This window comes from Psittacula echo (assembly GCF_963264785.1).
Source record: "Psittacula echo genome assembly, chromosome: 2".
NCBI classification, from domain to species: domain Eukaryota; kingdom Metazoa; phylum Chordata; class Aves; order Psittaciformes; family Psittacidae; genus Psittacula; species Psittacula echo.
The window spans coordinates 58,945,080-58,962,862 of NC_137737.1; the positions used below are offsets into that span (position 1 = coordinate 58,945,080).

Consider the following 17,783-nt stretch of genomic DNA (forward strand, 5'->3'; position numbering starts at 1 on the left):
ATACCAGTGGTTTCAAAGCACTGGCTCTGGAAACAGAGACAGCTATTATGAGGCTTTGGTTAAATCAATTAATTGCCTGAAAAAAGCTCCCTACACCACTTGCCTGAGGGCCACAAAGTGCTACATTTATCACCAGGATTTCAATAATTCCAGAGGAGAAATTCAAACTCCTATGCAGAAATACATTTAAGTTCCAGTCATTTCAGGCTCACTCATCACTTCCATGAACACACATTGGATTATAATATGATAATATGATAGAACACAATCTAGTTCCATTTTTCAAGATCTGAAAAGCCTGACCAAGTGATAACTTTTAATTTTATATGTTAGAACATCTTTTATTAGGTTTTTCCTTATGTCTCTTAATGACAAAGCCCTGTACTTTTCACATTGCAGTAAAGACCTGCAAAGAACTAAAAAACTGCATATAAAAGGCAAAAATTATCCTAAATTATATCTCTAAGCCTCATGCTCATAACAATATGTCAGTGAAGAACAAAACACAAGAATAATGTTTGGCACATTACCTGCTGCATCTTCTCCTGTGAAGCACCAGTCCAGATCTGTGACATTAATACAAGCACTTGGGTTTAATGTAGAAGGAAACTCTGGAGGCTCTAAGCAATCTTGGCAATGACACAAGTTGTATTATAACATAAAAATAAAAGTCTGATGTGAGTAAAGTCTTTATACTTCTGTACCACTGTTCAAATAGTAACATGTCCAGGCAGCTCTTGGAGTTCTGTTGGACCAAGTCCAGAGGAGGCCACAAAGATGCTCCAAGGGCTGAAGCACCTCTGCAATGGAGACAGGCTGAGAGAGATGGGCTTGCTCAGCCTGGAGAAGGCTCCCAGGTGACCTTAGAGCAGCTTCCAGTGGCTACAGGAGCCCACAAAAAAGCTGGAGAGGGGCTTTTGACATGGGCAGGTAGGGACAGAACATGGGGGAATGGCTTTGAACTGGCAGAGAGCAGATTTAGATGAGACATTAAGAAGTTCTTAACTGTGAGGGTGGTGAGGCACTGGAACAGTTTGCTCCGAGAAGCTGTGGCTGCCCCATCCCTGGCAGTGCTCAAGACCAGGCTGGACAGAGCTTGGAACAACCTGGTCTAGTGAAAGGTGTCCCTTTCCATGGCATGGGGTTGGAAATGGATGATCTTTAAGATCCCTTACAACCCAAATCATTCTAGGATTCTGTGAATCTTAGCCCACTCTCCAAGAGCGGGAGCAGCTCCTATGCCACAGTCTCCAGCCACCAGGTACACTGTGCGGTGTACCCACTTCATTTTTCAGCTGCAAACAGTAAACATTCACACTGATAACATTCCATCAGTTAATATTCCCCCCTTTTTTTTAATAATAATAAAAGAACTCCTATCCTAAAGCCCAGTCGTACAGAAGCGCTGCATTAAATTTTGCTCCACAGAATGACAAGGGGGTGGATAGAGTATTTTTACTGCAACTACACAGTCAAATGAATAAAAGAGAGAAGATCATCTTCCCAAGATGTTTAATAAGAAGCAATTACAGACCGAAAGTCCTTCGGGCACATGAAATTCATCTAATACACAGCTCTAGAATGGGTCACTTCTTACAAACAATATCACAATTTTTTGCTTTATCATAGAAATGTTGGACTAATACAAACCACAAAATACTGAGTAAGATGCAATAGCTAGTGCTAAAAACCACAACAATACAAGTATGGCACCAAGAATGCTAAACTAAATGACATGTCATTAGGATTTACTTTTGGCAATCCTGGTTCACACTAATTCAGTTCAGAGATTAGTTCCCAGTCAGCGTCAGCACCAGGTTCAGTTCACATGCATTTTGTGCAAAGTACACTTTGAAATTAATTAAATAATTAGTTGTGCAAACGTATCTTCCTTTCACAGTAAAACAATAGTGATTTTGGGATCGGAAACAAACAAGAGAACCCCAGACAGTATTTTATTTCACAGCACATAGTGAATGTACATGTAATTGCTATATCCAGCAAGTAAGTAAAGTGCATGCCAGTAACAACTTGGACTGTAAATTGAGAACTTGCAGTGTAGTACTCAAATCTAACAAACTAATATGAAGTAATACAAAACAAGGTAGAGTAAGGTCTTGAAAATTAACATACGCTATGTGATTTACTGTACCATTCTTTAAAAGGTAGGCTGAAATACCCTGACAAGGGACATTTTCACATCAACTATTAGTGGAATAAACAGTTCAAAGCTTCATTAGTTAATATTGCACCAGAATTGTTGTATTTCAAAGCAGTACAAGAATAATTTCTTAATATAGACACTTAAAAAAACCCCAACCAACCAAACAAAAATACCCCCCCACACACACACATATTACAACAGCTACTTTGAACTAAAATAGCTGCTGAACTGCAGGAACCGAAGAAATTAGTGTTCTCTGTCACAGGCGAGAGGTATGTGTGCTCACAGCCCAGAAAGCCAACTGTGTCCTGGGCTGCATCACCAGCATCATGACCAGCAGCTTGCTCTTTCTAAATGTTTCATTCTAGATTTCAAGATAGAAATGTTCATCTTGAGCAAATCCAGAGGAGGCCATGAAGATGCTCTGACGGCTGGAGCACCTCTGCTATGGAGACAGGCTGAGAGAGCTGGGCTTGCTCAGCCTGGAGAAGGCTCCAGGGAGACCTTAGAGCAGCTTCCAGTGCCTAAAGAGGGCAACAAGAAAGCTGGAGAGGGGCTTTTGGCAAGGGCAGGTATGGACAAGCCAAGGGGAATAGCTTTACACTGACGGAGGGGAGATTTAGATTAGATATGAGGAAGTTCTTCCCTGTGTGGATGGCGAGGCACTGGAATAGGTTGTCCTGAGAAGCTGTGGCTGGCCCATCCTGGTAGTGTTCAAGGCCTGTTTAGATGGGGCTTTGAGCAACCTGGTCTAATGGAAGGTGTCCCTGCCTGAGCAGGAGGCTGGAACTGAAGGATCTTTAAGGTCCCTTCCAACCCAAACCATTCTATGATTCTACACTACATGGATTACCTGGAATCTCTCCTATGTAGTATCAGGCAGGTTAGGAGGGGAAAATGTCTCGCTGTCCTGTGGTCTCCATGGAGCCAAGTGTGAACTCAACAAAACTTGTTAGGCAAAAAATTTGCAGTATTCCCTTTTCTTTTAGAAATACAGGTCTATGAGAAGTCTTGAAAAGTTTCACCACCAGTTAGTACAAATAAACAAAAGCCATGAATTAGATGGATGTACCACAACTGCCAAATATTATACAGATGCCTACAGCTCCAACTACAGGTCCCTCAGTCTGTGCGTCTGAGGGAGATACACAAAAACTACATGATGCTGTACATGACTCATGAAGTTCCCATTTGGAGTCAGAGATGAACGGTAGAGAGATCCTTGGAAAATGAAGGACAGAAAAGCGAAAGGACAAGAGACCTTCCACTGACACTCATCAGAGATTTGGCAGCTCAGCTCCACCATGGTATTTAGGGACCACACTAAGTAAACGCTGTGCTCATGATGCTCTGAGAACACTGCATCCCATGTCAGACTATTACCAAAAATCTAAGAACACTGTGTGCAAGTGAGGGGTACAAACAATGAACTCCAAGAACTGAATAGATTCACCCACAATACTTTCTCCACTCCAAAATCAACTCCTTCACTACGCATGTAGTTTAAAAGGGAAAAATAAACACACAAAAACGTGTACATGATCATCAATGATCAGCATTTCCTTTTGGAAAGCACACATATTCAACTTTGATACTTTTTATAAATGACTAAAGCAAGCAAAACATTTATCAAATGGCAAAAAAAAAAAACCAAACCTGCTCAGTGAGCAGATATCTCTACCAATACATGCACATTAACTAACCACCTTCTCCATTTTCCAGGATGTGGCAACAGACAGCTGTGGCCACTAAGTCTTCATTATTCTTATAAAATTTCTAGGTACATTAAAAGCACAATTGAAACTATTAAAAACATTTGCTCAGGGAACACAAGGTTTTATCACCACCATTTGCTCACCTCAGCATTAAGTTACAAACAAAAGCCTCAATGACTTGCAGTTGGACATCTGGTCTTTACTTCAGCTATTAACTTTTTTAAAGAAAGACCTTGAGAGAGAATTAATAAGCTGTAATCACCTAAAGTAGTCTCATATGCAGTTCATTTCTCCTTTACTTCTTCATTGCAGTAAAAAACCCAAACCTTTCAAAAGCAGCAACATAAAAAAAGCACATAAAAGTTGATTCAGATTATATCACATCCTTTCATATTAACAGATTTTCTGTAGTAAAGAAGCCACTATCATTGTTCCACTGCAATTAAAAGTCTTGGCCTTTTTAATCCTAAAACAGCCTTCAAACATCATCTAAGTCTGGAAACATTTTCAAAACCCACAGGAACTCAGTAACAGCAGCACTGTACTCCAGACAATATTGCAAACAGCTCCCACATAAAGTGTCTATTAAAGAAACAGTCTTGATAAATACAGTTCTCTGATCCTCCTCTTCCTCATGATACCATCCCCACTGGTTCCTGTAGGCGCTACGTTAGTTTCTTCATTCTGCGGTTCTGCTTGTCAATATTCAGTGTCGCACGGTCTACAGAAGTAGTGATGGAATCAAGAGCTTCATCCTGTCTCTCCAGCTCAGCTTCTGTCTCCAAGGCAAGGCCCTTCAGCTTCTTTAGTATCTGTCAGAAGAAAAGACTGAGCACTTTCAGCAACTTACAAGCTGGTTCTTTGAGAAATGTAACAGACCCATGGCAATTAGTTATTTCATTGTTGTAATTCTATTTCATTTATTGGAGTCTGCCCTGAGGCATGCTGGTGAAAAAAAACTTCTTACTCTGATAAACTAAATTGAGATGAATGAAACAAGGAACTAAAGACCAGAAAATTCAAATCTGAACTGTTAGGGTTAGAGAGGAGGGAAGAGAATAAATTAGAAATAAAAATCATTTAAGCATCATTTGTTGTTTGTTGGCTCTGTTATTATCTCCTTGGTATGTCTGCATTCCAGAGCAGTAGCTTGTACTGAGATGATGTGCACATTGAGAGCTGACATGGAAAGCAAGCACAGCTGTTACAAAACCAGAAGGGGATCACACAGCTAAAGGCATAGTAATGTTAGGCACTGACAATGTCAAAGGACAGGAAGTGTCAGTGGTTGGAGCAGATGGGAAAAGTGAGAATTAGGCAACCAAACAATTTTCAAGGGACTAGAGAGTGGTGCGGTATGAACAGACATCAAGGCCGCCAAGAGGCTCAGGCTGTACCTGAGATGAGAAATAACAGATGCACTGGCTACAGCTCTACTCCAGGCTGTAAGCATTGTATTATATATCAACCAATTTACACTACATTTAGCAAATTACTGTTCATATGTGGAACTGCGAGCTAACACCCTCAGCCACTCCAAGATTGTGAGGGGACCATGTAGTCTGAAAATGCCTATAGATATTGGTCCAAACAGGGCAGAAGCCTCTAAAATGGAAGAAATCCAAGCTTATATATTCTCATGGCTGAGCCATCCATAACAATAACATACACTGACTTATGGGGCCTACTCAACCTTCATTTTCATCAGTTCACACAACCAAGTCCAAGCACAGAGATCCAAACTACACAAGAAAAATCTGTCTTAATTCCTCACCCTGTAACAGTGGTTCCTTTTAGCAGCAGACCAAGGACTGAGTTATATCATTGCCTTTTCTTCCCTCTTGTGGCTACTCCCTTAATAAGCCTGGATGCGTGAACTGAAAAGCACCTGCCTGATGGGCAACCCTCAGCTGCCTTTTCTCAGATATATCAGAGGGAAATTTGGAAGCACTGCATCATACTGACTGGAAATCCAGCTTCCAAGTTACTTCAGATCACAAGGTCTCTGCTGGCCTACATGGTCTACTTCCTTAGGCATCCACAGCTGGGTCCATTCTTGCATTGCCTGCTTAATAAGAGTAGTTTATCCAATCAATTGCAGTGAGTCTCCAAGAAAGCAAATTATCCCAGCACTATCCCACAACATCAACTACTGTGCTACATGAGCATCCAGGTGATGCTACGGAAGAGACCAGAACTGCAGCCTAACAGCATAAATCTGTGGCTTTTAGTAAAACAGGGGAAAAGAACTGCACTCTAAACACATTTAATTTTACTTTTTCTTAAGTGCCAAACTCAGTTCTCTTGTTTTCCATTAGAATATATTAGAACATATAATCAGCCCCCAGAAAGCTGCTGTGGAGTTACCGGTTTGAGAAAAGCAGTGAAGAACATCATATCTAGCTGGAAGGACAGGGGAATTTTTTGAGACAAAATGCTTTGGCTGAAGCTGGATATCAGTCATGGTAATAAGATTTATCTCATAACATACAGAATCTTAGAATGGTTTGGGTTGGAAAGGACCTTAAAGATCATATAGTTCCAACCCCCTCTGCCACAGGCACAGACACCTTCCACTAGACCAGGTTGCTCAATGCACTATCCAACCATCTAACCATGTTCCTGGTCTTGAACACTTCCAGGCATGGAGCATTCACAACGTCCTTGGGCAACCTGTTCCAGTGTCTCACTACTCTCACAGTAAAGGATTTCTTCCTTGTATCTAACCTGAACCTGAAGTTTAAACCCACTGCCCTTGTCCTACCACTACAGCCCCTGACGAAGAGTCCTCTCCAGCATTTTAGGTCACCTTCAGATATTGTAAGGCTGCTATGAGGTATTTCTCAGCACTTTCCGTAAATCACAAACAGCTAGAAACAGAGCCGTGTGAAAAACTGATTTGGCAATTTGGCTGCCAAAGAAAAAAGAAAACAAACAAGAAAAAACAAACCAACAATTCAAACCATGGATCAAGCTTTATCTACTTTTGTCTGTTCTTACCAAAACTACAAGCTAACCCCCCCTCTTTTTCTATCTCAAATGGAACATTTCAGGATCTCTCACTGTAACAGGAAAGCAAAGGTGAATTCCCCAAACTAGAGGTGGTAGATGTGTTCACGATACGCACCAAAAAGAAAAGTGACATGATCAGATATATCATGTGTATTATTCAGAATTATACTTGAAAATGGGAAGTTCAGAGGTGGCTTTCTCTCAGCCTTTCCTTTGGGCTTCTTCTGCTTGTATCATACATAGAACATGCATATAAATACATGAAATAAAGTAGGCAGTGCGACATGAAATGACTCCTACCATTCATAAAGTCACAGTGTGTTTAGGAAAAGACCTCTGAAGGTCTTCTGGTCCACTCCATCCAACTAAAAGCAGGACTAGCTTCAGCGTTCACCTGAGAGATTACAGAGTTTCAGCCTCTGCTCCAATAAAGTTTAAATTCTTTATACCAGTTTAAGAGAGAAGAAACTTCACTCCTTCCATACATCCTAAAGGATGGCAGCAAAAGAAGAATGCCTCATCATTTGGAGATGATTTAAAGATGGTTCATACTAATATTTTCTCAGCAAGTTTACTAAAAAGGCTTACTCAACAACATCCCAAAATTTGTTTTCCGAAACAGCAGAAGAAAAGCAGATTTCTAGATCATGGAATGACACATGCTCCAGAATGGTTCCTCTGGTCCTTCAACACCTCCACCTCCTGCTACTGCCAGGCACAGGCTTTTGGAGGTTTACCACTAAGCACCCTTCAAAGTGTGGTAAATTTCAGGTTTCCTGAGCCACCTCCTCACCCACCACATCTAGGTAGAGGCGACCACATCAGGTAAGTGTGGTGATACGCAGCAAGCCTCCAAGATTGCTACGCAGCAAAGCAGGGGCTGGCATGAGAGTATGCAGAAAGGAAGCAGAAACACTCCTTCCCCACCTCTCCAAGAGGAACACAATTTATTTGTAAATCAAAATTGTGCCAAAAAGGCCCAGGTTTGCCACAGAAAGTATTTATTTTTAGTTTCAAAACAGATTATTTTTGATAGGCTTTGCATTCATTAGAGCATACTTAACATTTAAAATACAGAAAAAGACACAATTGTTGAGAACAGAAAAGCGCTTAAAATATGAAAGCAGTAAAATGGAAACTTAGTCAGCTACAGGGCTCTGCTCAGTTCACCTGCCATTAGGCTCTGCCTTGAAACACAGCAGTTGATGACGATGTGGTTACTCACACGCAAAAATAAAAGGCAAGCGGCTCACTTTCATCTGTTAATTTTCTTTGCCTCAGAAAGTCTGGTAATAAATCCCTTAACTCCTTGTCTGCAGCATCTTCATCTGTTCCAACTAAGTACTGCCACTCAATCCAATGCGACCTGGAGCGGTTAAGACTCTCTTTCAGCAGAGCCCACAGAGCTTGCTGGAAAGAGTTACTGGAAGCTGAAGTCTGGCCAAAGCTGGTCAGTATTTTTGCAAAGCAAAATGATTGCAAGATGTCTAGTTATCACTGCTTCAGTTCTGTCAACTGCTCAAAGCAGCAGTGCTTGCTGTGCCAGTATGCAATTTGGAGGGTGAACCAAACATGAAAATTCAGCGTGAAACTATCTGTTACACAAACCAAAACAGCAGGTATGAGCCCATCAAAGACACATTTTAAAGGCACATTTCCTCAGGCAGTGGTCAGTCTCACACCGAGATAACTTTAGATTTATGCCACCAGATTATAATTTGGAAAGTCTGATTTATCCTCATGCTCTGCCACAGATTTTCTGTGCAGCTTCAGGCAATACCTAATATTCCCACACAGAACTCTCGCTGTACAAAACAAGGAAGTAAATTTGTCACTGCTATCCAAATCTGCCCTGTGTCAAGTGTTCAACTACAGCAGACTCAGGCCTTGGTGGGAGAAGAGGTATCCATCCAAGCTATGTATCCCAAGTTCTTGTATAGACTACAGGGACCCAATCAGTACACTGCAGTTTAGATCATAGTTCACAGTATCACAGTATCACAGTATGTTAGAGATTGGAAGGGACCTCAAGTTCATCTGCTCTGTTTTATGTACCTGCTTGATGAGTTGTTCAAGTGCTGCCCACTTCTCTCTGCTTTGGCTTAAGTGAGAGCCAAGCAGGAGTCACAACACAGACACAAACAAAATGATAGGAGAGGACTCCAGGCCTGTGAACCTGTTCAGTACTTAGCCTTGTGACTTCATCATTTTGCCACATCACCTGAGGATGTAAATTCCAGGTGTTAGGCATAGTACAAACAGAGATTGTATCCTAAAGATTTTACAATGGAGACCTCAATTTGGTTTGGGGCCTGAGATGCCATCATAACAAAGTAATTTAGCTGAAGCTTAAAAAATAAGTTACAGGGAGTATCCAGCAGTAAAAATAAGATACAGAAGGTGTCACTGTGCAGGAAGTATTGACAATTGAAGTTTGAACTCCATTAAATTCTCCCTGAGATCCACACTACTATCCCTGTCCAACAGGTCTGAAAACTAAAGCAGAACACATAAAACCAGAAACGGCTCTTGAATGCAGATAAATTCACCTGTTAATAGGAAGCTGTCATTCACAGTACTCTGAAATAGGGTGTAAAAAGAGTGATATCTTGTCATGATTTAATACGGTGCTTCACCTCTGTGCTGAACACATTGCAGGTGAGCAAGAAGGGGAAAAACCATGTAAAATATTCCAATTCATACTCCCATTATAAACTCAAACCCACAACAGGAACTGCAATGGAAGGCATGCTAAGGCACATGAAAAACAACAACGTGCTTGGTGACAGCCAGCATGGCTTCACTAAGGGGAAATCCTGCCTGACCAATTTGGTGGCCTTCTATGAAGGGGCTGATGGACAGGGGCAGAGCAGTTGATGTTATCTACCTGGACTTGTGCAAAGCCTTCAACACTGTCCCACACAACATCCTTGTCTCTAAATTGGAGAGACATCAATTTGATGGGTGGACCACTCAGTGGATAAAGAACTGGCTGGATGGCCACATGCAAAGAGGTGTGGTCAATGGCTCCATGTCCGGCTGGAGACCGGTAACGAGTGGTGTCCCTCAGGGATCGGTGTTGGGACCGGTCTTGTTCAACATCTTTGTTGGTGACAAGGACAGTGGGATTGAGTGAGCCCTCAGCAAATCTGCCGATGACACCAAGCTGTGTGGTTCGGTTGATAAGCTGGAGGGAAGAGATGCCATCCAGAGGGACCTTGACACTCTTGTATGGTGTGCTTATGCCAACCTCATGAAGTTCAACCAAGACAAGCGCAAGGTCCTACACATGGGTCAGAGCAATCCCAGGCACAAATACAGGTTGGGCAGGGAAGAGATTCAGAGCAGCCCTGCAGAGAAGGACTTGGGGGTGTTGGTCGATGAGAAAATGAACATGAGCCAGCAGTGCGTGCTTGCAGCCCAGAAAGCCAACTGTATCCTGGGCTGCATCAAAAGAAGAGTGACCAACAGGTCGAAGGAGGTGATCCTGCCCCTCTACTCTGCTCTCATGAGACCTCACTTGGAGTTTTGTGTGCAGTTCTGGTGTCCTCAACATAAAAAGGACATGGAACTGTTGGAACAAGTCCAGAGAAGGGCCACGAGGATGATCAGGGGACTGGAGCACCTCTCATATGAAGATAGGCTGAGAAAGTTGGGGCTGTTCAGCCTGGAGAAGAGAAGGCTGCGTGGAGAACTCATAGCTGCCTTCCAGTATCTGAAGGGGGCTATAGAGATGCTGGGGATGGACTATCCATTAGCGACTGCAGTGACAGGACAAGGGGTAACAGGTGAAAATTTAAACAGGGGAAGTTTAGATTGGATATAAGGAAGAAATTCATTACTGTTAGGGTGGTGAGGCACTGGAATGGGTTGCCCACGGAAGCTGTGAATGCTGCATCCCTGGCGATGTTCAAAGCCAGGCTGGACAGAGCCTTGGGTGGCACGGTTTAGTGTGAGGTGTTCCTGCCCATGGCAGGGGGGTTGGAACTAGATGATCTTAAGGTCCTTTCCAACCCTAAGTATTCTATGATTCTATGATCTTGCACCAGAAATATTAAGGGTCCTGTCCACATCTTCCCCTGTTGCACCTGGAAACGGGCAGGGAGATAGCAGAGCGCAGAAGTATCTTAAACTACCACAACACAATTTACTACAGGACATTTGTTAATGCCTCAAGAGGCAAGTGCAACTTGCCCTAACAAATATCTATGGATCTGAATTGCTTTAACATGTTTTCTGTTTGAGACTGCCGCTCTCAGTACTTGCCTGTAGCTGTGCAAAGCACAGAGGTTCCTTCTGCTAGATGCAGAGTTGTATTTAGTGTACAAATACCCAAGCTCTACACCAGCCACTAGTGAAAGGGCTTCTGCCTGCTCTAGAAAATCAGGCTGTCTCTTGTGGAATAGAACATCTGAGCACAGATAACACTTGAACAGACGTGTCTGACAGGACAGCAGGTTCCCCGTATCTGAAGCACACAAAAGCAGACAGATTTAAAACATCAGCTCTTCTGAGGCAGTGGCTATTCAGACAGTACGGAAGGATCATTGTTTACTATCTTATTCTTAGTGGCTGATTTCTCCCATTATTTCTTCTTGGAGTGATACAGAACTCTAATTTTATTTACTTTCTCACGGAGCACTCATGGTCCCACTAACATCCTGCTGGCCTTGTCTGGAAAAAAGTACTCAAGCAGCTCCACAAGCTTAACTATCACCTTTTAATTTCATGTCATTAAATATTTAAGTTACACACAAGCAAATACAAAGCATTAGTTGTCAGGATCTCAGTTCTCCCTGCATTGTGCCTTCCAAAAAATAAACTTGAGGCATAGTCATTACATGGGTCTTAAGATCAGTTGTCTGTTGACCACTATAGGCCATGGAAGCAGGCCATCCTGTGAGCAAATTTGGTATTCAGCACTTGGAATGAACAGTTCCTCAACAAAACGTTTTTTCTAACAGTTGGAATTTCCTGAGATGAAGGTATGATAAAAGGGTGAATAAACACTGAAGAGACTTTGAAAGTAGCAACGGACTGAAATGGAACCACCTTGACCTGAGAAGACAATGAGAAAGCAAATGCCAAAGGTATGAACTGGGATGTGGGCTTTTTCCCAAATGTTAAAGAATTAACTTCTTTAATATTGTTTCTGTCTTCATGGCATATGTGCTCCAGACAGTAAATATCAGGACAGTTCTTTGGCAGGAACAATTTGAGAAATTAGAAAGCACCGGTTTGGCAAAATAATTTCAAATTTAGTGAATTGCCTCCCTTTGACCACAGCCCTTAAGCTAATATTATCACATCCCCTCCCACACCCAATGCCATTATGTCAGCCATAGCGAGGCGGGAGGCAGAAGTTCAGCCAGAGACCACAGTAACTTCAGAGACTTCTTTCTCCATCTGTATAGCACAGCTAAAGAACACAGCTCACACTGCCACAAATGTTGACACAAATATCCCTTCATGAAGTCCTGGTGAGGTCCGTTACTCAGTCACCCAGTCACAACTGCAGATGCTCAGGACTTCCAGCTCTAATGGAAGGAATTAGTATCATTCAACGATTTCTGCTGCAAAATGTCTATTGTTATTACTGCAAGTACTTTGCTTTTGAGGAGAGAGGAGGAGTGACAACTATATCTGTTCATCACAAATTCCTCTCCTCCAGTCTTCAGAAGTTCTCCTGGAGTCACCCACATCACAAGTAATGAGGAGGGGAAGCAATTCGTGAAAAGCCTTTTTTGCAAGGTGTATCAAAATGTGTCTTCATTAGTAGTCCATGACCAACAAGCCCTCATAGTGTATTTATCTTTTTTGGGTCTGGCTACAAATCAGAATTATAGTGCTGAAAAGCTGACATTTAAGGAAGGAACAACTGGCCCTCCTGAATACGTAACAGCCATACAAAGCACATGTCTGCATGAAGAACAGATTGCTGCTATTTGTACAACTATGACTGAGAAATATTGTCTCTTAAAATCCTCCAAAAGGTCAACGCTGCTTCAGAAAATTGTTATTTTTTGATAAAATAACAGATCATGGAGATAAGCTCTTTAAAAGATCGGAAGGGAGAATCACTAAATGGTGAATAGTCAGGTTTGTTTTTGAAAAAAATCCAAATAAGAAACTTCAATCAAAAGATATTGACTATATTTTGGTTACAGAAGCAAGTTATGGTCTAAAGCTATGTATTTATGTGGTGACTCCTAGCAAGGAAAAAGAACAGGAGTTTTATAGGAATTAAAACATGTACCATAAAATTACTAATGACGGGAATGATGGTTAAAGACACCTGGCTGTTAGGGAACAGGTGTACAGCAATTACTGGAGAAAAATCAGGCCAGTTCATGGCCTGTAAATTTGGAATTCAGATCCTCTCTTCATCCACACTCCCCCACAAACTCACCCCAAATAATCAACTGGCTTAAAGATTTTTGGTTTAGTGGGGTATAAATAAATACAAAAATTGTTTTTTGAGCTCTAGTTCATCTTAAAAGTGTTTTGTTTTAAATCACACTGGCCATATAACACTTTTTCTAGTCTACCATCCAGCACAGAGAGTACCAGAAATTTCTGAAATTAACCTTCTGCAAAGGTTAAACTCTCACTTACTCAACTGTTTTTTGGTTAATAAATAGATTTTTTCATGCAAGAAGCTTTTATTTTTAGCCACTCGAGACTCTACTAAGTGACTGTGACTGTCATACGCACTCAAGCTAACAGAAGTTGCTGTATTCTAATTCCCAACTATAAAACAAAAGAAGGGGGCTGGAAGCCTTCAGGCTTGGCTAAGAAACAATGGAATTAGGACAGACTTCACATGATGCCATCACCAAGATACACCTGGAATATCAAAAAGAATAAAATGCTAGAGGGGGGCAAATAAGCAATAATAAAGTTTAATTTTCAGTCACATCTTCTGATATGGCTGTGATCATCACCAGTAAATCTATTTTAATAGAAAAACCACTCAAACCATTCTCATTTGCTTTTCCAGCTTGTTCACTGTTTCAGATCAACCATCTACTTACAAAGGCAGATTCTTCACTAAGAGTTCTGCACATCAACTATGAGAGAAATTCCTTAAAGAGCCATTCAGAGGAACAATATCAGACTAGATTACTTTAAATATTTTTTTCATTTCTAGGGAAATCTCCTCTTTATTAATATGCTGGACAGTATACTTATTTCCCAACTACAAGTTCTGTGTGTTTATAAAACACTTTGTTCAGTTTTGTGGATGCTTCTGAAACAGAACTGCTAATCCTTACTAAAAAGAATAAGATGGCATACAGAAAACACAAAAGAGCTAAAAATTATTTAATTAAGATGCTTAATCTTCAGAAAAACAGGTTACAGTTAAGGATTTTGCTTGGATTATAATCCTATATTTTGATGAAAATCCTTGGTTTGTTCAAAATAAGTAAAAAAACCCAAAACAAAACAAAACTATAAAGTTATCAGTGCATTTTAATCACAGGCTTGATTAACTGATTTTTAAAATTTGCCCATTTAATTTCAGGAATTTTCTGAGGAATATTCTGTTAAGGACAATGACTAGGTTTCTGATGATGAAAATGTATCTCATGAAGAAATCAGAGGCAGTGAAACAACTCTTATCAAAGTTATGCCAATTTATACCTGTTTAAGCTCTTTTGCTTCTTCCTGGGAGATCTTCTCTTGCTTTTGCAGCTGGATGTGGTCACTGTCCATCCCTTCTCTGCCTCCTACTGGAGAGCTGGGCTGCACCACTCCTCCCAGGAGTCCCGTGGCTGCAAAAGAAATTCCCATGGTCAGACTGCCATTTCCTGTACCAATGGGGAGAACCAGCTCTAGTATCAAATTGGCTGATCCCTGCTTTTTTCTCTCTCTCCCCCTAATCCTCCCTCCCTTTCTTCTGTCTAGAGAAGGCTCCAGGGAGACCTTAGAGTAGCTTCCAGTGCATAAAGGGGCCGACAAGGGCAGGTAGGGACAGGACAAGGGGAATGGCTTTAAACTGACAGAGGGGAGATATAAATGAGATCATAGAAAGGAGTTCCTGTGAGGGTGGTGAGGCCCTGGCACAAGTTGTCCCAAGAAGCTGGGGCTGCCCCATCCCTGGAAGTGTTCAAGGCCAGGTTGAAGGAGCAACCTGGTCTAGTGGAAGGTGTCCCTGCCCATGACAGACGGGTGGAAATGGATGATTTTTAAGATTCCTTCCAACCCAAACCATTCTGGGATTCTATGCTTTTCTCCATACCAGTCTGCAAGGGGACTTTTCTTCTAGAAAAGATTTGAGCTGTATTCTGTACAATACCTAACCTGGAGGTGACCAGGCTACCGAGAGATGACTTATTATTAAAGGCAGCATTTGGAGAACGGGTTCATTTTGAGCTGTGGGGATTCATCTGAACTGAGCACAAAGCAGCAGCAACACACTCCCAATCAGATAAATGAGGATTCTCCACCTTCTGTTTCTTCTCTCTTTAATCTTTTTAATTAAAGAATTTGCAAGTGATGGATTTGGGACAGAGTCAAGTCAGCAAACCCCTGAAACAGAAGGGCAACACTGACACTAACAGCCATCCCCAGCTAAGTAGTGTTGACGCAATCCCTCATGTAACATGCCACTTGTCCTTTATTTAAAGCATCAGCTCCTATTGCAGTATGTGATACTACCCAGAGTAGGGTAGCAGGATTATGCAGCAAGGCAAGGTTGTTATTTCTGATGTAGATGGCTGCTAAACACCCGTGACACATGTCTTGGCTCCTAGAGGCGCTTCAAGGATCTCTGAAGCTCTCCCACTTAAAGAGGCACCATAAAGGAAGCTAATTCTACTGCTGCCACCTGTGAGCACACGACCTGACCCATTACAGGAAGACGACAAAAACTCCTATGTACATCAGGACAGAAAGTGTGCCAGATGCCAGAGCTCATTGCCAGGTCAAGGAGCTGGTGCCCAGCTGACAAGGTATACTCAACTGCTCTGGACAGCATTACCTCCCCATAAAAAGGAAGACAAAAGCTAAACCAAAAGCACCAAATCCTAAATCCCTCTTAAGGAATTACTGCAAACTCATAATCCTTGGAATTATTCAGTTATCAGCCTTAGAGTCACTGGACTCAGACACCATCAAGATTTAAGACAAGCAAGTAATTTACTGTACTAGTGTTACCCTGTGCAAATGCTCCTTGTAATCAGATGGTCTAAGAACAAGGCACAGAAAAATGCTGCTTATGGTAAATTACTGCCATGGTCTCCCTCGGAGGACAAAGTGGGGAGGGAATGACAGTCCTTCCTACGGCAGCAAATAACCAGAGGAGATTCTTTGTGTTTCTTATCAGCTGACTGTCACCATATACTAATTATTTCATTAAAAACAAGAAATCTATCCATTTCAATCCATTAATCTCACTGAGGACAAGAACAGTAAGAGGATGTGACAAAGCTGAACAAAAACAGTGGATGAAGAAAGAAGAAGATCTGGCATTTCCCAGAATTGAACAGAAAGGCAGAAACGTTTAAAAAGCAATTTTGTTCTGTGTCACACTCAGTTGGACTGTGGGACTCACTGCCACCATGTGAGGATGAGAAGGTAAAAACCACTGAACAAAGTGCTGGAAACTCAATAATGAGAACATTCGGTCACAGGGGTAGACAGGAAAAATTCAGCAGCCTCAAAAAAGATAAACAGCGAATACCAGTCTTCAGCTATAGGATTGAGACAGCATTGCCCTAGATTGCTATACTGCACAGGCACTGTAGGATTTCTTGCACTTTTTAATGCTTGGTAGCTGTTATCAGCCACTATTGAGGATGTTATTGGCTAGGAGAGTACTGTCTTGATACAGCACAGAACCACCTCTGTTACAAACAAACCTCACTGCTCTGTCCTAAGCATTTAAATACCCATGTGGCTCGGTCCAAGAATATACAGTCAGAAAAAACATGCAAAGCAGCTAAAAATACTTTCAGATAATCTGGTGTGTATAAAAGTCTTCACAAATTCCTCTTCTAGGTGGCATTAAGCCAAAACTCTCAGGAAAGATGAGGGGTTTTTTTATTTATTTATACAAACATGCAATATGCACAACTTTAAGGCAGGACTAGTATAAGCAGACAGGATCCAGATGAGATTATGACAGCGGTGGAAATGTTCACATCTCACCACTGAGGGCACAGAACGTTACAAGCCAGTTCACAGAGACAGATGTACCTCCACTGCAAAGATATTTCTTCTCTAAGTCCCTGAATCTACATTCACTATCTGAAAACTGACACATTTTATGTGTGCAGAGACAGTGATGCATAACACAGACTTTTTTCCCCTGCTTTTAGGGGAGAAAAAAAAAGAAAAAAAAAAAAGAGGGGGTGACAGAACTAAAAAAAAAAATAAAAAAATAAAAATAAATCAGTATTTCCACCATGTGAACCACCACGGAAAAAACCCAGAGGTTAAAACACAGTCCGTGACTGCCATCTTGCGACAGAAGACAGACAGTGCTAGACCTCGGGAAAGGAACAAACAAGGGTTTTGGTGGAGCTAGAGAAGTCAAGATTTCCATAACCTCCAGTTTTCTTTACTGACATTTCCAAATTAAACAGTCGAAATGCAGGTGGGGGCAGGAGAGCAATATCCTTGACTCACTGACTCAGATGCAAACAGAGCAGAGCAGTGGGAAATTAAGCACACTAGGGCTGTATAACCAATTATTTTATGTAACCAGCCTTAAGATCATCAGGAACTGAACACCAATTTGCTGGAATAACTCAGTGCTTAAGAAACCAGCAGGTTGTTTTTCCTCTAAGTTGTTGTGCTGACATTTTAGTGCCAGATGCCCAAGACTTACTTCCTTAAAAATTAACAAGCTTTTCCAAGCTATGGCCCTCGATGACTCTTCAACAAGA

The 17,783-nt window shown here is 41.6% G+C and overlaps 1 protein-coding gene across 3 annotated transcripts in view; it reads right to left on the reverse strand.

The window, feature by feature from the left end:
* Window positions 1-1,550: 1,550 nt before the first annotated feature.
* The window catches only part of SNAP47 (synaptosome associated protein 47), a 32,471-nt gene continuing 16,238 nt past the window's right edge, over window positions 1,551-17,783 (reverse strand). The window contains exons 4-5 of one of the 3 annotated variants that reach the window (XM_080610619.1): window positions 14,536-14,666; window positions 1,551-4,691 (exon numbers count right to left, since the gene is read on the reverse strand). In XM_080610619.1, coding sequence (XP_080466745.1) covers window positions 4,545-4,691; window positions 14,536-14,666 — 278 coding nt within the window. In that variant the 3' untranslated portion in view covers window positions 1,551-4,544. Of the gene's footprint in view, window positions 4,692-11,727; window positions 12,429-13,346; window positions 13,738-14,535; window positions 14,667-17,783 lie in introns of those variants that run through there. The other 2 variants (XM_080610621.1, XM_080610620.1) reach the window with 2 other exon arrangements.